The sequence below is a fragment of the Myotis myotis genome, unplaced genomic scaffold, assembly GCF_014108235.1.
Source record: "Myotis myotis isolate mMyoMyo1 unplaced genomic scaffold, mMyoMyo1.p scaffold_m19_p_2, whole genome shotgun sequence".
Lineage (NCBI taxonomy): Eukaryota > Metazoa > Chordata > Mammalia > Chiroptera > Vespertilionidae > Myotis > Myotis myotis.
The window spans coordinates 1637053-1657310 of record NW_023416324.1 but is presented as its reverse complement, the minus strand read 5'-3'; the positions used below and the strand labels follow the sequence as shown (position 1 = coordinate 1657310).

Here is a 20258-nt window from a genome sequence, read left to right as displayed (position 1 = left end):
CTAGGAGCAAGGAGGTCTCCCCAGGCAGCCTGGGCTGGCCAAGCCAAGGTCTGAAGCCAGAGCCTGCCCGTGGACCCACGGTGCCTGAGCTCTGGGGCTTCCGAGGAAGGCGGGCCCAGGGCACTGACATCCTTTCATAAGGGGTCCTGGCCTCACTCCCTAGTTCAGCCTCGGCCTGGCCACTCCCAACCACCTCCCAAGGCAGTGCCCCGGGCAGGGGAGCCCTGGGCAGGGACACTCTTAGACCACAGCGGGGGGGCAGGGCCAGTGGAGGGGCTCTTGCTGCCACAGGACTGGGGCAGCCAGGGGGCCCACAGCTCGGGAGGACTGGATCGCCCGTTTGCCTTAGAAATGTCATGCTCCCTGCCAGCCTCCCCTGCTGGTGGCCAAGTTATGACCAGGGCCACCGGGGCAGGGAGCGGGCCTGTCCACCCTGAAGCCACACACACGGAGCACATGGCTCCCCTGCCCAGTCCCACTTCATTGTGGAGCCTCCCTGTACAGACACCCTCATTCTGCCTCGGAGGACTGACTCTAAGTCCCCCATCCCCCCGCCCCCTAGAAGTTGCTCCTCACTCTCTCGCTACTTGAGGGGTGTGGACCTGGCTGGCGTGGCCCGGGCAGGAGCCGGGAGGCAGTGGAGCAGTGTCCTGGGCAGGTGTCCGCCTTCCTCCAGACAGGGCTGCCACTCACGGGTACGTCCCAGCTACCGGGCAAGGCCCGTGGTCGGCAAACTGCGGCTCGCAAGCCACATGCGGCTCTTTGGCCCCTTGAGTGTGGCTCTTCCTAAGCCTTAGGAATCCCCTAATTAAGTTAATAACAATGTACCTACCTATATAGTTTAAGTTTTAAAAATTTGGCTCTCAAAAGAAATTTCAATCGTCGTACTGTTGATATTTGGCTCTGTTGACGAATGAGTTTGCCGACCCCTGGGCAAGGTGGTGCGGAGCCAGGCCGACCCGAGTGGCACCGAGGCTTTTACCCAGGGTGTGCGTGGTCACAGGCGGCCTGAAGAGGCAGGTCGGGTCCTCTGCCTGGACAGGAGGCCAGGAGGCCAGTGGCCACTCTCGGGACTCAAGGGTCTCCAGAGGCCCCCATCAAGGGGACTAACTGGGTTATCCCCAGATGTCCCCCAGCCTGTGGGTGGCAGCTGTACCCCTCAGGAGCACTAATGGGGAAGCTCTGGGCAGGAGGGAAGCAGGGGTCAGGGGTGCTGGTTGCGGGGTCCTGGCCTCTCCTAGCTGCGCAGTCAGTAGTCCCAGTTTGAGAACATTTCCTGGCTCCATTCACTTGATTCTGGGGTGGATCCCTAGTGCCCGAGGGTGTCTGAATTCTCAGCTGGCCCAACCCAGCCTATCGCACCGCGGTGCCTGGCCCTGAACGGCTCCCCAGTTCCTAGAAGTTGCAGCTGCTCTTCTCCACACCATTGTTCACCTGTGATGCGGCCTCCTCCAGGGAGGCCTCCGTGAGCCTCCCACCCCGGGGCCTAGGTTCTCACTATCCATTCCTGGCCCAGGGGGTTCAGCGTCAGGGTCCGGAGCGTGGACCCGCCCAAGCGGGCGGCGATGGGCCGGCGCGGCCCCGGCGCTTTGGGGGGCTGCGCTCCCCGGGACGGACGCGACTGCGGGCCGCGCCTCGGGGAGTTGGGGGCGAGGCGGCCGAGGGGCGGCGCGGAGACGTGCGGCCTGCCCCGCCCCCGCCCCCGCCCCCGCCCCCGGCGCAGCCAGCCGAGCGGCGAGCGGCGGGAGCGCAGCGGCGGTGACGGCGCGGGGAGGGGAAGGTGGGAGGGACCGCGGCCGAGTCAGCGGAGCCGAGCAGAACGCTCCGGCCACGGCGGCCACCGCCAGGATGCTCCGGCCCTCGGGCCGCCCCGCCGCCAGCCACCCCCGCCGGCCCCGGCGGCCCGCGCTCGGCCCGGGGGCGCGGGAGCCACAGCCGGAGCCGGAGCCGGAGGCGGGAGCGGCGGGCGGGCGCCCTGGACGCGGGAACGCACGGTGAGCGCCGCCGCCGGGCTCGCGGAGGACCCGGGGCCGGACAGGGACCGGGTGGGGGGACTCCGGGCGGGGAGCGGCTGTCCGCGGTTTTCGGTCGCGGCGTCTGTCCGAGGGGCCAGGCACCGCCTAGGGCTGCGCACCCCCAACTTGGGGAGCTGAGGAGTTAACTTCCAGAGGCCGGTCCCCCCTCGGCCCCCAGCCTCCGGCTGAGCAGCGCCGCCCGCGGTCTGGCTGGCACGGGCGAGGGTGGCCGTGCTGGGAGCCCCCGTCCTGCCTCGCGTGGTCAGGGGCCGGGGGGGGGCGCGGGGGTGCGTCCGGGGCCCGCAGTCCCGCCTGCGTCCGGCTCCCGCCGTCGCTGGGACACACCCTCGGAGCTGGGCAGGGCTGGGGGCCCCGCTGGGGCTGGACAGGCGGGCGGGGTCGCGCTGGGCCGGGCGGGGAGGGGCATCTGAGCGCGGTGGCGGGGCACCGCGGGCTGGGGGTGCCCGAGACGCGTCGACCCCGCCCTGGGCGGCCAGGCCGGCCCTGCGGGCGGATCGGAGGCGGCGCAGGCGGGGCGCAGTCCGAGGGCGGCCGCCGGCCCGGGGAATCCTTTCAAGTTCTAGGTCTTCTTTGTTGCGCAATCCAGCCCGGGGGCCCTGCGGCCTCATTGGCCGGGGGGCGTGACGTCACGCCGGGCCCGCCCCGCAGACCCTTCGGAGGGAGTCTTCTGGGCTGTGGGTCCCAGGCCTGCGCATCTGCAGCCTGCCCTTAGCTAAGGGGGCGCAGGCGGGGAGCTCCATCCGGAAACGCTGTGGGGATGCGTTGGCTGTGATGCAGGAGAAACTTCCCAGCCCTGGGTGCGGACCCCAGTGGAGGGGCCCCAAGTGTCCCCTGTTCGTGAAGAAGGGGTGTGATCTGTGGGTCACCACCTGGAGGAAGGGGACTCCCTCTCCCCACAGAGCCAGCCCCCTGTCACTCTGAATCCGGAGATCTTGGTACACACGCCCACCCTACCCCGTGCCATTCATCTCCCATCCCAGGGCCGCCATGCCCAGGAGTCCTGGGCCCCAAACCGGCCCTCACTCTTCCCTCCCTGTTTTGCCCTGGGCTGCAAGCCTCAGTGTTCCCCTCTTCAGTATGGGCACAGGAGGGCCCACCCTGCAGAAGTAGGAGGCTCAGGAAAGCCATCTTAACTTGAGGAATAAATAATAATAATAATAATAATAGTGACTTGTTCTCGAGCATTTTGGGGTTTGAGGGATCAGGATGTTTTTGTTTTTTTAATTTTAGAGAGGGAGGCAGGGAGAGAGAAAACCGTGGATTTGTTGTTCCACTTCTTTGTGCTTTCACTGTTGCTTCTTGTATGCGCCCTGACCGGAGGTAGAACCTGCAACCTTGGTGTATCCGGACGAGGCTCTACCCAACTGAGCCACCCGGCCAGGTCCGAGAAGCTAGGATTGTTATGTCAGGCAAACTGAGTTTGAATCCTCGCTCAGGCACATAACTTGGGCAAATGGTTTTACCTTTTTCTGCCTCTGTTTGACCATCTTTAAAATGGGGATGATGACATTGTCAGCGCACAAAATCACTGGAGATGCTCAGAGGGTGGAGTGTGCCTGTTCCCAGGAACATAACTCCTCCCTCCACCCACAGGGCATGTTCCCCTGCCTGCAGACGAAGAGCCCTGCCCTGCAGCGAGGCACCCTTACGCCAGACAAGGCATCCCCTGGCACGTGAAGGGGTGTGCCAGTGGGAGACTGTGGCTCCTTCCCCACCCCCTCACCAGGGCCCCAGGGTCAGACAGAGCTGTGTGGACACCTCAGGGAAGGCCTCCCATTGGCCCGCAGCGCAGCCCCGTGCAGATGGGAAAGAGTGCTGGTCCACCCGCTGCATGTTGGATCCAGTTTCCTATCTGATGACGAGGATCACTGGTGACTGCAGCCTCTGGACCACGGGAGCACCCACACTCTGCCTGCTCTGGGCCCCCAGCAGGCTGCCAGGCACCCCATGGGGGCTGGGGGCAGCCTGTGGCCACGTCACCCCCAAAGCTGGGCTGTCCCAAGTGCTGTCAGGGAGTCGGCGTGTCCGCCTGCAGGTCAGGGTCACCCACACCGCCACACTCAGTGTCTTAGCCCCAAAGGGCAGCGCAGCGAGCTGGGGGGCTTTGGTGCAGCCGTCTGCATGGCAAGCGCCTATTGAGCGCTTACTGTGTCCGGCTCCACGCTAAGCACTTCCCTGCATAGCTCACTGACTTCCCACAAGGCTTTTCCAGGCAGGGACTGTCATGCCCAGCTTACAGATGAGAAGACAGAGGCCTGGCGGAGGGAAGTAGCTGGTGGGGAGCTGGCGCTGGAGTCTGGCAGCCGGTCTCTCACACTGTGGCCTCTGCGTGCTGAGGTCAGGGAGGTTTGCTGGACACCGGAGTAGTGGGGTGGAGGGGCCGACAGGCCACCGCCTCCCACACTGGGTCTGGGATGGGGAAGGGGAGGCCATGCTGCACGCAGATGCCTCATGTGGAGAAGGAAGTCCCGGCCCCAGAAGTCCCTGAGCCCCCTGGGGTGTGTTCCAATGGACTCCCCCCGCCCCGCCCCCCGGGCCAGGGCTCTGGGCAGGCCCCCAGAGACACCGTGATGAATGAGACACATCCCTCAGGTCCCTCAGGGTCCGGGGCTCAGGCCACAGACAGACCAGAAGAACCTGGGACCAGACAAGCATGGGGCCTGGCTGCTGGGGGTGTGTCCTCTGCCCTGAGCCCGACTGGGGTCCTGCAGTGGCCTGTCCCTCCCAAGCTGGAACCAGTCCCTGGGGGTCACGTGATGTGTCGGGAACAGTAGGCACCCGTGGGTGTCGGGCCAGAAGTGCAGCCAATGAGCTTCAACAGGCTCCCCGGTGAGAAAGGACCAAGTGTAGGCAGAGCACACAGTGGGCCTTCACGGAGCGGCTGCTTCTCCCTGCGCTGCCTGCTCCAGGCTGTGGCCAGAGGGGCCTGTGGGGCGGCACTCCCTACGGGCTGGCAGTTGAGGGCTGTGGGCTGGAGAGGGGGCGGGAGGGACCTCTGCCCAGCCCTCCAGCAGATGCGGCGCCTCCCGACACGTGCCTCCTGCCCTGCCTCCTGCCACCATCCTTTCTCCTGGCTCACATCCAGGCCGTCGGCGGTTCCTCTTGGGTCAGGGCGTCTGTGACGTGACACTGCCCACCACCCAGAGCGCCACCGTGTGTAAGACGTGCCCACCCAGCCTCCCCCGGAGGAAGTCTTGTCCCGTTAGGTGTAGGGCGTGAGCAGGGACCTCACTGGGACCGCGCAGCTGGGACGCGGAGCCTGTGCAGTGCGGGGCCTTCTGGGCCAGCTGGGGGCAGACCCGGGCAGCACAGGCAGCCCTTCCCCAGGGTGGCCATGGAAGTGGTCAGCAGGTCACCCCTCCCTCGCATGGGGGGTTTAGGGGACTCAGCCTCCCAGGCACATCCTCGTTTTGCCAAATGAAGGGGACAAATGGCGGCGAGGCCCCGGCGTGCGCTGCGGGAACCTTGCCAGGGCTACCCTGGGACCTGGGGACGTTTGCTGGCGAGAGGGCTTGTTGCCAGCCAGGGCCCGGGCACACATGGGGCAAGAATGCCCTCCTGAGCCAGCCTGCTGGTTCCCTGAGGGCACAGATGGCTGGGAGGAAGCCAGATTCCTCCCTTCACCAGGAGCGGCTGGAAGTGAGGAAACGGGCACTTATCAGGCACCTCTGTGTAGTCCCCTGGGGCCGGGGACACGGGCAGGAAGCCACAGAGAGGAGAGGAGAGCAGCCCAAGCTGGACCAACAGGTGATGGCACCTGGGGGCGCCTCCCATCTCCTCCCCAGGACCCTGATGCCGCAGCCACAGGGAGAGCCGCTGAGCCTCACTGTCCCCCACCCACCCACCCCCGCAGATGCTCCTGGTCCCTGGTGTCCCCGGGCCGCTGGGTGTGAGGGCAGCTGCTCTGAGCCGAGGCCTGGCTGCGAGGAGGATGCCCCGGCCGCCCGCCCGCTCCCGCCTGCACCATGAGTGAGGAGCAGCGGCCGCCTGGCAGCGCCGTGGGCTGGCTGGCGTGCGGGGGCCTCTCCCTGCTGGCCAACGCCTGGGGCATCCTCAGCGTGGGCGCCAAGCAGAAGAAGTGGAAGCCGCTGGAGTTCCTGCTGTGCACGCTGGCGGCCACGCACATGCTCAACGTGGCGGTGCCCATCGCCACCTACGCCGTGGTGCAGCTGCGGCGGCAGCGCCCGGGCTACGAGTGGAACGAGGGCCTCTGCAAGGTCTTCGTGTCCACCTTCTACACCCTCACCCTGGCCACCTGCTTCTCCGTCACCTCCCTGTCCTACCACCGCATGTGGATGGTCCGCTGGCCCGTGAACTACAGGTGAGCCCCTCGCGGGCGCGTGCACCGGTGTCTGGTTCCCGGAGGCCCGGTGAGTGACGTGGCGTCCCTCTGTCCCGCCCCCTCCCGTGTCAGGCTGAGCAACGCCAAGAAGCAGGCGGTGCACACGGTCATGGGCATCTGGATGGTGTCCTTCACCCTGTCGGCCCTGCCTGCCGTCGGCTGGCACGACACGAGCGAGCGCTTCTACGCCCACGGCTGCCGCTTCATCGCGGCCGAGATCGGCCTGGGCTTCGGCGTCTGCTTCCTGCTGCTGGTGGGGGGCAGCGTGGCCATGGGCGCCGTGTGCACAGCCATCGCCCTCTTCCAGACGCTGGCCGCACGGGCGGGCCGCCGGGCCTTCACGGTGCCCACCATCGTGGTAGAGGACGCGCAGGGCAAGCGCCGCTCCTCCATCGAGGGCTCCGAGCCCGCCAAGACCTCGCTGCAGATCACGGGCCTGGTGGCCACCATTGTCTTCATCTACGACTGCCTCATGGGCTTCCCCGTGCTGGTGGGTGAGCCCGTGGTTGTGGGGGGCTCTGGGGCAGGGGCGCTGCGGGCATTAGGTGCTTGGATCCTCACACCCAATCCTCTAAGCGGGGGGCATCATCCCCATCCTCACTTTAAAGGCTTGGAAAACGAGGTTCAGAGAGGGACAGGACTGAAGCCAAAGTCAGGACGGCCGTGGTGGGACTTGAACCACCTCAGGGGCCTCCTGGGCCCAGGGTCTTCCTGCCACATCACAGGTGACTTTCCCACCTGAGTGAGGCCCAGTGGGCGCAGCAGGCATGAAAGTGGGGTCACGGCTCCAGGTCCGAGGATGTGCGGAGTGAGGCTTTGGTCCTACACTGGGGGGCCAGGCAGGCTTTGGATGTCTGCTGGGGAGTTGGACTTCACCCCAGGGGCTGAGGAAGGTCACGGTGAGGTCTGGCCAGAGGAAGGCTCTGCCAACAGAGTTCAAGTTCCATAGAAGCCAACTGGGGTCTCGCCCGTGAGGCCGGGCTGGGCCTCCCCACCGTGGGCCTCTAGCCCCGCCCCCTGAAGGGTCTGGAGCAGGACAGGGACAAGGACCAGCCAGAGGGCTCGCCCAAGTCACTGGGTGGGGCTGTGCCCTGTAGACACAGCTCAAGAAGGTGACAGGTGGGTGGCAGCCTCACAGTCAGGGTGCAGTCTCCAGCCACCTGCAGCTCCACCTTCAGTGGGCCCAGCACGCTCCCCCCCCCCCCCAGGGATGGGGTCCTCCTGTGCTCAGCAGAGCCTGGGGTCCCCGTCCCTGTGCTGAGGGAGGGAAGGAGTGTGTATGAAATTGTACCCCCAGCTTCTCTTCAGGGCAGGGAAGGGGGTGCCATTTATGGAGCCCACTCCATGCTGCAGGCCTGGTACAATGCCTGGAAGCTTTGCCTCACCCAATAGGGTGTTCTTGCCAGTTTCACAGATGAAGAACTGAGTCCCAGAGAGGTTCAGTGCCTTTCTGAGGGGCACGCAGCTCGCGTGGCAGAACCAGCGTGAGTCTGCACTGTGCCTCTCCCTCTCTGGTGGGGAACAGTCACTCTGGGTGGGGGGTGGGAGTGGAGGAAGGAGGCACCCTGGGCAGTGACCCAAAGGCCACCTGGCTGGTCCTTGTCCCTACATCCCAACCCTCTGAGCCTCCGAAACTGCTCTGTTCTCGTCCTCTGGGGCCTGAGGCCTAGCCCCCCAAGCAGGACAGGGCCGAGGAGGCCACGACAGAAGTGAGCAGGACAGAATGGTCCCTGCACTGGGAGGCTGGAAACGTGGTTCTGCAAGCCCGTTTCCTCTTCCCAGAAAGGGGGTGGGAACCCAGGCCCCGCCCTGTCCTCGGGCAGTCCGAGGGTAACGTGCGGGCAGGCACGCCCAGGGCTGCTGGCACACAGTGAGGGGCCAGGCACACTGGGCAGTGACTGGGTACCTTGGCAGCCAGCAGCTCTCAGGGGCAGGGACTTCCACCCTCACTCTCTGCCTCTTCCCTGCCCCAGAGTCTAGCGCTCTGTCTCTGCCACCCCCTTCCTCGGGCAGATGGGCACAGCCATGCCACCCAGACGGGAGGCCAGCCTGGGAGGGGACGCGGTGGAGAGTCCTGCCGGTGCCAGGCGAGCGCTGTGCCCACAGGTGGTGAGCTTCAGCAGCCTGCGGGCAGACGCCTCGGCACCCTGGATGGTGCTGTGCGTGCTGTGGTGCTCCGTGGCCCAGGCCCTGCTGCTGCCCATCTTCCTCTGGGCGTGCGACCGCTACCGCGCCGACCTCAAAGCCGTCTGGGAGAAGTGCACCGCGCTCATGGCCAACGACGAGGATTCGGGCGATGGTGAGGCTACCCCGAGAGTGGCCCCCGAGGAGGGGGCATCTGGGTGAGGTCACTGGAGTCACTGTGATAACAACTGTAAGGTGGCCACCCCATGGCACTGAGGTCCCACCGTCAACCCCAAACACCCCCTGGATTACTCCCAAATGCGCTCGAACCCCTAAGGGACCTCAGTGTCCCTCCCAGGGGGCATTCTCTGTCCCACTCCTGCCCCAGGCAGGGCTGTGCCCCAGACTATGTGCTCTGAGCTTCCAACCTCAGGGGTGCCCAGCAGCTCCCGCAGACCCAGGGCCTGTCTCCCCGGCAATAGCAATGTTATCCTCAGCCAAGAGCTTGCTATGTGCCAGGCAATGTCAGCCCCTGTGTGTACTTAGCTCCTGAGGTCACACCCCCACCGACAAGGAAACTGGCTCCCCAGCCCCGAAGCTGGAAGGTGGGGAATCAGGATCGGTACCCAGGACCCTGCCCTTCCTCTTCCCCACTAACCAGCCCTCGGCCCTGTGCGTGCCTGTGGGGGACCCTGGACTAGCTCTCAGATGCCCCCAGTCTTCCCTGACCCCTGACCCTAAGCCTCTGCCCCAACCTGCAGACACCAGCCTGGAGGGGGGCCTGCCCCAGGACCTGGTGCTGGAGCGCTCCCTGGACTACAGCTGTGGGGGCGACTTTGTGGCCCTGGACAGGATGGCCAACTACGAGCTGCCCCTGGAGGGGGCCCTGCCCCATCTCTACCCGCTGGGGCCCTTGCAGGAGGACAAGATGCAGTACCTGCAGGTAGGGGCGGGGCGGGGCGGGCTCCCAAGGTGCGGGCGGGGCATCCTGTCCGATCCAGGGGCCTCTCCCCTCTGAGCGCATCTCCTGCCTGCCAGCTCAGGGGGGCTTCACCTCCCAGATGGGCAGCCCAGGGGCGGACCTGTGCAGGTGGGCGTCCCAGCCCTGCCCCCGTCGCCCTGTGCTCCGGGAGAGTGTGCACCTGGCGCTTGGTATTTCCTTGGGGCTCAGCGCCTCAATCAAGGGGTCCCCTCACTACCCAAGGCACAGGTGACGCTGAGCCTCGGACGGAGGGATTGACACCTGGTGTGGGTCGTTGCTGATCCGCAAGGCGCCCTGCCCCGCGTGGGTCCCTATTGGCTAGGCGGCCCCCGGGCTAACCGGTTGGTCCCCACAGGTCCCGCCCACGCGACGCTTCTCGCACGAAGATGCGGACCTCTGGGCCGTGGTGCCGCTGCCCGCCTTCCTGCCGCGCTGGGGCTCCGGCGAGAACCTGGCCGCCCTGGTGCAGGCCGCTGGGCCCCACCGGCGCCGCGACGGCCCGCGGGCCCCCGCGGAGGACGCGCCCCCGTTCCGCCCGCGCCGCCGCTCCGCCGAGAGCCTGCTGCCGCTGCGCCGCCCGGGGCTGGACGGCGGCCCGCGCCGCGCTCGCAGCTCGCCCCCCGGCAGCCCGCGCCGCCGCCCCGGGCCCGGCGCCCGCTCGGCCTCGGCCTCGCGGCTGCCCGACGCCTTTGCGCTGACCGCCTTCGAGCGGGAGCCGCAGGCCCTGCGCCGCCCGCCCGCCCCGCCGGCCCCCGACGCCCCGGCCCCCGCCCCGCTCGGCGAGGACGCGGCGCCCCCTGGCGGCCCCGGCGCGCGGCGGAGTCCCGGGCCGCACCCGGCCGCGCATGCGCACGTCCGGCCCCCGCTGCCGGGCCTGAGCGCGTCGTGGGGCGAGCCCGCGGGCCTGCACGTGGCGGGCGGCGGCGGCAGCACCAGCAGCTTCCTGAGCTCGCCGTCCGAGTCCTCGGGCTACGTCACGCTGCCCTCGGACTCGCTGGGCTCCGCGACCTAGGGCCGCCCCTGGGCCAAAGCACCAAAGATGCCCGCTGCCCCCCAGCTCGGGGCAGGGCCAGCCCTCGGGGCGAAGGGGCGAAGCCTTGTCCCCGTGATGCGGGCATTGCCCGAGGGCGACAGCTGCCCTGGACGACTGTGCGGGGCACTTGGTCTGGGCTTGGGTAAAGGAGGCCCTGCACGCGCCCAGCGCTTCCAGACGGGGAGCCCCAGGACAGGCCACCCCCAGACGAAACAGAGCCCCGCTCCACCCGGCACTAACCCGTCCCGCCTCTGCGGTGGGGCGCAGAGGTCTAAGCACAGGGTCTTCGGAGCCCAAGCAAGCTCAGAGCAGCCTCCCTGCCGACCGTCCTGCCTCTGCGTCCCCATCTGTGAGGCAGGCGACCAGGGTAACTCAGGACTGAACAAGTGCTGGTCCCAGTGCTCTGACCACGGAGCGGACAGGGCGGGAGAGGTAGTCTCAGGCCCTCCGCGGCCCCAGGCCTGAGGCCTCCTGCTCTCTGCCCCTGGCCCCTAGCCCCTTGGGAACTCACCACACACACCCCTACTAAAGCACAACTCACACATCCTCGCGGTTGGCACCACCCCCACCTTGCCACTGTTACGTCCTCACCGCCTGTCCCCACACGGTGGCCGGCTCTGTGACTACCACCACGGAGGCCGTGGGTCCCCGGTGGGAAGGACTGGAGCGAAGGAGAGTGGGCTTTCTTACTCTGCCCCCCCTGCCCCATCCCCGCCCTACAGGTGTGGCCCACAGCCTCCCAGGTTCTGACAGGGTTCCCCCCTCTCCCCACCTGGACAGGGCTCTTCTTTGCTCTCCCTCCTGGCAGACCCCTTGCAGGCCTGGGCTTTGGCATGGGCCCTGGGGAAGGGCCTGCTGGGTCTTCTGTAGGAGAAGCCCCTAGGCACAGGCTCAGGAGAGGCCCAGGAGCAGCTGTGACCTTGAGTGGCAGACGGGCAAGTGCAGAGGCTGTCTGGTCCCCGCCCCAGCCTTCATGCAGTGGCCCCGACACATGCAGCCTGGACCAGGCCCGGGGCCAGCGCGGAGCCTGCCTGCTCACATCCCCTCCCACCCTGCCCCTGCCCCTCCTGTGGCCAGACCTCCCTCCGCACACCCCAGACTGGTCCCAGCCCCAGACTAGGCCACTGGGAGGAGGGAGGAGGGAGGAGGAGGGACTGCCTGGCTCCATCTCTGCCTCAGAGGCCCCCGCAGCCCCTGGCTGTGGGGTAACCTTGGGGGATGAGCTGGCCACGGGTGAGCAAGGCAGGGGACTGCTGTCCAGCCCGGTCAGTACTGCTGTGCCTTCCAGGACTGACCCGTCATGAGGTGATCAGCTAGCCACCGCCCCCCGCCCCCCCTCAGGCTGGCCCATTTGTCACCTTGGGGTTTTTACTTTCCTATCCAGCGGCAATACTTACAGGGGGACATGGCACCCCAGAGTCTCTCTAGTCCTGGTTTTTACAAAATTAGAAGAGACAGGACCCCAAGCGGAGGGCCCTGGGGCCTGGACCCTCTCACACTCTGTGTGGCCCCCAGGCCCATTTGCTGCGTTGATAGCAGCCTGACCCTGGGCTTAGCGGGGCGGGGTTCTGTCTTCATACCCACCCCCAGCCCAAAGCCAGGGATCCGTTCATAGTTTTTTTTGTTTTGTTTCTTTTTGGGTTTTTTTGACAACTAAGCATTTCTCTCTGTACAGACCCAATAAAACCTCCTGTGATTTGCACCTGGCATTTCTATGCTGGTTTCATGGAAACACCTTTCTAGAATCTAACAGCACCCCTGGCCACCTGCCCCCAGATGTGTCTCTCCAATGCCTCTACTAGTGCGGCATTCTTGGGGGCTGGGCTCGCCCTTTTTGACTGGCACGTGCGATGGCACAGAGTGTCAGGGGCCTGGAGCAGCGGGGTGGGCACCAAGGCCCTGATATCAAGAGCAGTCCCTGCCCTGGTGATGGCTTAGGGGCCGAAAGCCTTCGTAAGGCTGGTTCAGGAGGGCGACAAGGGCAGGGCAGTTTGGAGCCAGGGCGGCGGGACCGGTTGTGCCCGTGACCATGCCCCTGGCCCGGGTTGGGGTTTGAAAGCCGCTTCCTGAGTCTGCGGTGCGAGGTCGCCACCTGGTGTCCGGAAGGGGTATTAGGGTCACCAGCCACATCTAGGACTGTGGGAACCAGAGACCCGACAGACAGGCCGCCCCCAAATCGCTACTGCCCGGACCCCCGCCCCCACCTTCGCTCCGGAGACCCGGCTGCGCTCTCCCCGCGATCTGATCTGTATGGGTTTTTAGCACATGAGCAAGGCAGGGGCGGCCAAGAACGAGAAGAGTTTTATACAAAGTTGGTATTTGTAGTTCAAAGAGACGCGCTTAAGTGGGCCGCGTGGGATAAATGAGAACCCATTTCTCAGGTTCGCACTTTCTTTATTCTGCATTTCAAACTGGTGAGAGGAGGTGTCAAAGTCTCTTCCTGGGCACAGCCCGAGACCCCCGTCCCCCACCCCCAGGCTCCCCCTCGCGTGCTGGGGCCTCCGAAACAGGTGCCCAGCCCTCCGAGGGCTGTCGAAGGACGTGGGCTTCTAGACGGGGACTCTGCGGAGCCGGGGTCTTTGCCGAGTGGGAAAGGGGACACTCCCACGGGACGAGCTCGGCTTCCTTCCAGCCCCCCCCACACAGGCGCGACAGTGCGCTGGTTCCCCTGGAGCCGCGCGGGCGGGGCGTCGGGTGGGCGGGGAGGTGGGAGAGCATCTCGCAGCGCGAGGCGGAGCTTTGAGTGGGCTGCGGGCGGCTGCGGGGCGGCTGCGGGCTGGGCTGCTCACCCGCGCGGCCCTGGGAACGCGCGCCCGCGGCGGGGGTGCCGCGCTGCGTGCCGAGGGGGTGGGGATCCGTGGAAGCAGAGAAGGCTCAGGGTGGGGGTTGCTGGGGCCCCTCGCCCTCGGGGCGAGCCCGGCGTGCTTTGCGCCGGTGGGAACCGGGCGTCCCTAGCCGGCTGAATGGGCCGGGGCGGGGCAGCGATTCTCCTCGCTGCGAGGGGTCTGCTCTGCGCCGCAGCCGGCTGCGACCTTCCCACCGCGGCTCGGCCACGGGGCGGGGGCGGGGGCGGGGGCGGGCTGCCGCCGGGGCCCTGGGCAAGGGGCGCGGCCCAGGACACCCCTCCCAGCCCCCTCGGGTGGGAGGAGCAGAGAGCGGGTCCTGCCTGAGTAGGTGAGGCTGGGGTTGGGGGTGGCTTCTGCCTAAAGGCTCGGGCCCGGGCCCACCGAGGCTACGCGTGTTTCATTGCGTTCTCGGCACGCGGCACCCTCCGGGCCACCCTCCCCGGACGTTTGAGGTCCCGGTCGTCACACGGGCGCGCTGCAAACTGTCTCTGCGCCGGCAGACCAGACGGGGGACCCCTTGAGCCCGAGGCCACGCCTGGGCCTTACCAGGGCCGCCACAGGCGCATCCCTGACCCCGGGCTCTCGGCGCCGTGACGAGACGCCGGCTGCGGTGCCGGGACGTGGGTGGACGGGCCGGGGAGACCGCCAGGGAGAAGGAGCCTGGCTGGCGGGCACCGCGAGCCGCTGGCGCCCGGATTAGGGGCCCAAATGGCGGGGGCGCAGGGGCCGCAGCGCGTGGGCGCCTCCGGGCGGGGACTGGCGCTGTCCATGGTGCTGCCCACCGTGCGCTCGGGCACCAGCGGGCAGCGCAGCCCGGCGCCGCCGCCGCCCTCTCCGCGCCGCCGAAGCTGGCCAACGCCCGGCAGACAGCCGCGGAAGCCCGACGGGTACTCGGCGCCGCTGCGGACGGGCCAGAGCCCTGGGGACAGGGGAAGAGGAGAAGAGAAAGGGAGAGTTGTAGAGAAGAGGGAGAAAGGGAGGGGAGAAGCGTGGAGGGGGAAGGAAGAGAAGAAGGGAGGGGAGGGGAGGGAGGCGAGGCCACCTGGACGTCCAGACCCTCTTCCACTCGGATTACTACTTCACAGCCCGCCGCCCTTGCTGCCTCCCGCCTCCAGTGGCCTGGGCCCCGCCTCGCCCGGCTGCCCAGTCCTGTGCCTTTTTCTCCATCCATCCCTCAGTTATCTGTGTGTATGCAGGGCTCCTCCCCCCCAAAACCTCCCAGGGCCCCCTCTACCTTGCACCGAGCTCTGGAGGCTTTTCATGTACTTGACGCTCAGCTCCAGGATGTCTGCCTTCTCCAACTTGCGTTTCCGGATCTGCGGTTGGTGGGAAGGGCTCTCAGCCGGGAGCCCGCGGTGGGGAGAGGCGAGGAATGGATTGCACCACCCACCACTGCGCCCGGACTCACCTGGTGCGAATAGTGCTTCTCCAGCAACGACCGGAGCTGCTCCAGCGACACGTTGATGCGCGCACGTCGCTTCTTCTCCATCAGTGGCTTGGAGATCTGTGGACAAGAGGCTGTTAGAGGGCGGCGTCACGGCCCTCTCGCCCTTTGCCCCCGCCGGCGGGCAGGGCCCCCCCCACCCACGAACTCTTCAGCACCCCGGACCTTTCGGAATCTGCCCGCAGGGCCCCCAGAGCTGCCCTGGGTCCCGGGCTCAGTGCCCATGTTGTCGTGTACGTGCCCGCGGGAAGCGGCCAAGCCTTTATAGGGGTCCCTCGTTTACATGTCAATGAGGGATCCTGGGCTCCAGGACCCCTGAGGGGGAGGGGAGGAGAGGGGGACACACAGTGAATTCCCCACCTCCCTCTGCCCGACCCCTCCTGCCGCCCAGGCTTCAGCTCTGCCCCAGGGCCCCTCCTCCCTCCCCAGCAACCCCCCTCCCCTTCCCCAGTCTTTACCTTATCCCTCTCACCCCACCACTTCCTGAGTCTGGGATCCCCTCCAGGCCCATTCCCCCATGACTGTCCCCTCCCAGTGTCCCAAAGTTCTGGGCCCCGCCACCAGGCCCACCTGCCTCGTCCTTGCTGCTCTTGCCTCTGAGTGTTCTTGGGGTCCCACTGGGGGTGCACGGGCCCAGCCAGCTCTGAGCCCCGCTAGCGATTATGACAGAGCCCCGGCCTCGGGCCTGGTGAAGAGCTGATGAAGATGCGAGGCTGGGAGCACCCGCCCGCCAGGCTTCCAGCAGCTTCACGCTCTGGCCGTGCTGGCCACGCACATTAGTGGCCCTAATGTCGGGACAATGCAGCAATTTTCTGCCTGTGGCCACTCAAAGCCGGGCGCAGGCCGGGCCCGCGGGGGCCACACAGGGACATGTGTCCCATTAAAGCGTGCAGCCCGCCCGCAGGGCCACAGCCTCCCACTCGCCGGGCCTGAGGCCTGGGGCCTGGGCGTGCCCGGGCTGAGTGCCCTCCGGCCGTGAGGAACCGCGCTCTTCCCTGGGGAGGTGGGCCTGCTGCAGCCTCAGGCCGGCAGGCAGAACAGCCTCCGAGCCGGCTGGGTGTGAGGGCTGTGGGGCGGACTCAGGCTCTGAGAACCTCTCCCGCAGGGGAAGGCCTGGGGTCTTATTCCCACCGCCGCTGGCTCCCAGAGGGTAGGTGGGGGTGGGAAGACCACCGACCACCTGGGGGAGCGTCATTGCGGCTTTTGCAGGTCTGGGACCCCAACCTCTTCTCATCATTCCGGCTGGAGCTGGACACCACGGGGCTCAGGGAAGGAGGACCTTCTTCCCTGAGCTCAGGCCTGGGTGTGGCCCCAGGAGCAGGACCGCAGCGGCTGTGGCTGACAAGAAGGCTGAGGTCGGGGGAGACACTGGGTTCGAACTCACGCAGCTCCCTTCCCTGGACTCAGCCTCAGTTTCAGTGTCTGTGCGCTGGGGTTCCGCAGTGGAGCCCGCGGCAGAGGAATGAGCAGCGTGGCCTGTGCAGGGCTCCGCCGGGGGGGAGGGAATGGCTAGGTCTGGGTGGGCCCCCAGCTCCCTCCAGCGGGGCCTCTCTCCCCTCCCGCCCCGCCCCGCCCGGAGGTATTGAAGGCCCGGCCCGGACAGCCTCGTGCCCAGGCGCCGAGCGGCGAGGAGAACGGCTCCCCGCCTTCCTTTCAGGCGGAAGCTGCGGCTCCAGCGGCTCCAGGCTCCTCCTCCGCCCGGGCCGCAGGGACCACGGGCCAGATCCGGGCCGGGCCCGGGCGAGCGGCGGGGCCAGGCCGGCCGGAGGGCGCTGGCACGCGCCGGGCGGCTTTGAAGCGCCGGGTTCGCCGGGCCCGAGCCGCCTCCCGCGCGCTCCGGCGGGGGGGGGGGGGGGCGGGGGCGGGGACGGCGCGGTCCAGGGCGCCGCGGGGCGGGCGGGCGGCGCCGCGGGCACAAAGGGGGCAGCGGAGTGTTCAGGGCTTTGTGCCGGCCCACGAAGCCGCGCCCCCTCGGGGCCGAACTCGGGGCGCCCCGTCGCGCGCAGGCTTCCAGCTGCTGCACATCTGCACCGACACGGGGCGCGCGCCCCGCCCTGGCGCCCCGCCCCCCGCCCCCCACTTGCCGCCGCCCTCGGGCCGCGCGGGCCGCGGGCAATTTGTCCTCTAATTACGACCCCTCCCCGGGGACCGCCGCCCGCGCCTTTCAACTCCGGCGCATTAGCAAACCAATGGCGCTCGGCGGGTCCTCCGGCCGCAGCGGGAGCGCGGGCCGCCCCTCTCCAGAGTTAGGGCCCCGTAAAGGGGCCCCCGCGGCCCCCGGACCCGCTCTCCTCTCCAGCTGCTGCGCGAGGACCCCGGCCGCGCAGGGTGGGGCCGCTCACGTGGGCGGCTCAGTGTTTCTTAAGCGGCGCAAGATGGACCGCAAAACGCTTTAATTCGCCATGTTCTGCTCTGGCTGCCGGGGCGAGGCCGGCGGGCGGGGGTCTCAGCCTGGAGGCCCGCCCCCGCCCCTTCCCGAGCCTCCGCGGCCCCACCCCCCTACCCCCACCCTCCGCACGTCCTCTCGCCGGGGTCCTCCCGCCTGGGCTGATGCCCCATCTACTTTCCCAGCTCCCCCTCCCCTAGGCTCAGGGCTCCCTTCCCGCGCTCATGGACAGCGTCCCCCACCCCTTCCCCACTTGACCCCAATTCGGCTCCTCCTGGGCGACCACTTCCCCCTCTAGGTTAAAGGCGACGTCCGTGGAGAGGATCCTAAATGAGTCCACCAAGGTCCCTCCCGACACCCAGGCTGGGGACGCCATTCCGCCCGTCTCCCCTGCTGTGGGCCAGGCGGCTTCTGGTCGCCCTACGCACACCCGGGCAGGCCTGGCCCCCGAGGCGCGCAGGGGCCAGGGAGGCGTTTTCCGAGGGGGCGGTGCGCAAGGGTTCACCCCGAGTCCTCTCAGACTGCACTCAGGACCGAGCGAAGGGCATGGACCAACTCAGGCCGCGCTTCTGCAGGCTGGGATGTAGGCCACCAGCCTCTTCCATCTTTAGGGTCTGGGGTCCCCAGGGCGCCTGGAAAGGAGCACAAGTCCAGGCCCAGAGCCAGGGAGGCCGAGGCTGCCCCTGTTCATTCACGGAACCAGTTCCTTCTGTCGCTCGGGAGGGCGCTGGGGGCTCCCAGAACCTCTCGGGGCCCTGCTTCCTCACGCTGGGCGGTTAAGGCGGAGAATAACTGCGTCGTTGCCCTCCCTTCTCCCCTTTGGCTTTCTTGACTTTTATAAAAAGTATATTTGTAAGCTCATTGAATTGCCTTGAAAAAAATATTTGTATTGATTCCAGAGAGGGAGAGAAACATCAACGACGCAGAGAATCGTGGATGAGCTGCCTCCTGCAAGCCCCCCACTGGGAATGGAGCCCACAAACTGGGCACATGCCCTGAGCAGGAATCGAACTGTGACCTCTTGGGTCAGAAGTCAACACTCAACCACTGATCCATGCCAGCCAGGCTGTTTCTTGACTTTGGCAACAACAACAAAAATAAATAAATAAATAAATAAATAAATAAATAAATAAATAAATAAATAAATAAATAAATTGCAGACGGAGTCGGGTCAGGACACGAGGTGGGGAGGGGTTTCAGGCTTCGGGGACAAGAGCCCTTTAGCCCTGGGCAGCCTCCCCCCTGGCGGGAGCCCCTTCCTTCCTGCGGCCCCAGGCACGTTAGGCCGCGCTCACTGGAGAGTGTTGCAAAGGCCCCTTTGGTGGGGGAACGGCCCGCCCCCTCGCAGATGCATTTCAAAGCGGGATGGGGTGATTGCTCCATGTAATTAACTGTGGGGACACAGCGAAAGCCCGGGAATGACTCAGCCGATTGTCTCCGGATGGGGTTGGAGAGGCCGCGATTGTTTAACTCTCTTTAGCTGGGTGGGGACTCCAATAGCTCGGCCGCCAAGGGTCCTCCAGGGGACAAAGGCTGGGACTGCGGCGAGTGCATCAGCACTGCACCCGGCTGGCCCGGCCCTGGGAGAGTGAATTCCGAGAGACCCCCATTGTCCCGCCTTTTGTGCCTCTCCCCAGCTGGCTCTAATCTTTAAATATTTACCCGGCTGCTTTGTGCAAGGCTGACTTATGCACTTTGGGCTGATGTGCTCGTAAATTACGCGTCACTTACCCATTTCCAGAGGCGAGAGAGGAGGCTTTAATGCCTGGAGCCCAGAATGGCCCAGGGAGGGAAAAGAACACTTTCAGAGAACCAGGCCCTCCCCACCCCACCCCTTCCTGCAGCCACCCTGGACAGCCTCACTCCCACCTTCAGTAGGAGGCCTGTGAGTGACAAGGAGCCCTCTAACAGCCACTGACTGGGGACCCACACACAGAGGTGGGGGAGAAGCCCGGTTCCCTGACTTGGTGCCAAGCTTGGAGAGGAGCAAACTTCTCACCCTGGGAAGCTGATGTGGGTTGAGGTGCTTGGTTAAGGCCTAGCCTTGCACTTGCAGCTCCCTGCTCCGCCCCATTCTCTCTTGCTCAATCAAGTAATCCGTTGAAGAAAGGGAAGCCTAAGGTTATCTCAGCCTGCAGTTCACCTGGGGGAAGTCAAGGTGTTCTTAGGACTCTTTTAAACAGGAGGGACCCCGACTGGGGCTGAGGCTGGAAGCCGCCCCAGCTGGTGGGCAGGGGGCTGGAGGGGAGGGCGGAGGGGAGGCGGAGGGAGGGCCCTGCCTAGGACCTTCCTGCATGAGAAAGCTCCTTTGTGCTGGCCTTGCAGTTTAGAACAAAACACATTCAAATGCTTATTTACAAAAAAAGGCCAGCGAGGCATCCCAGGGCGGAGCAGTTTTCCTGTATTTTCTTATATTTTGTGTAGGCTTGTTCCCCTGGACTGGGGGGGGGGGGGGCACTGGAGAGCTGGGGGCAGAGTGGATGTGTTAGATCAGATCACTTCATTCTCTCTGTGTGTTCCTGTCTGTTTCTCTGTGTGTCTGTGTGTATCTGTCTGTGTTCCTCGGTTTCCCACGCCTATGCCAGTGTGTGGATATATGTGCTTTGCCTTCCTCCTCCATCACTGGCCTGTGAGCCCTGAGCCCTGATAAATTCAGCCACTCCAGTGACTTTGAAAAATCCCCCATCCGTCCCACTCGACCGGCCCTATTCAGGAGGGGATTGCTCCCCCTTTCTCTTCCACTTCTCCAAGATGGGGCTGGGAGGGTGTAAGGCAGCAGTTCTCAACCTGTGGGTCGCTACTCCTTTGGCGGTCGAATGACCCTTTCACAGGGGTCGCCTAAGACCATCCTGCATATCAGATATTTACATGACGATTCATAACAGTAGCAACATGACAGTTATGAATTAGCAACGAAAATAATTTTATGGTTGGGTCACAACATGAGGAACTGTATTTAAAGGGCCACAAGGTTGAGAACCACTGGTGTAAGGGGAAGTGATGGGCAGAGGAGAGGGGTGGCCCTCCAGTTTGAACTACATGACTCTGTGCCCCTAGAGTGGGGG

General features: G+C 66.1%; 2 protein-coding genes across 2 annotated transcripts; one reads left to right on the top strand and one right to left on the bottom strand.

The window, feature by feature from the left end:
* The first annotated feature begins 1791 nt into the window (after positions 1-1791).
* Positions 1792-12224, top strand: GPR153 (G protein-coupled receptor 153). Its single transcript, XM_036352077.1, has 6 exons — positions 1792-1994; positions 5890-6357; positions 6451-6868; positions 8485-8677; positions 9264-9445; positions 9840-12224. Exons 2-6 carry the CDS (start codon positions 6002-6004, stop codon positions 10494-10496), a joined length of 1806 nt encoding a protein of 601 aa, XP_036207970.1. The 5' UTR covers positions 1792-1994; positions 5890-6001; the 3' UTR covers positions 10497-12224.
* Positions 12225-13905: 1681 nt separating this feature from the next.
* Positions 13906-14898, bottom strand: HES3 (hes family bHLH transcription factor 3). Its single transcript, XM_036347376.1, has 3 exons — positions 14772-14898; positions 14598-14679; positions 13906-14282 (listed from the first exon to the last, which is right to left on the bottom strand). The coding sequence occupies exons 1-3, from the start codon at positions 14850-14852 to the stop codon at positions 13906-13908; spliced, it is 540 nt and encodes a 179-aa protein (XP_036203269.1). The 5' UTR covers positions 14853-14898.
* Between the last annotated feature and the right edge of the window lie 5360 nt (positions 14899-20258).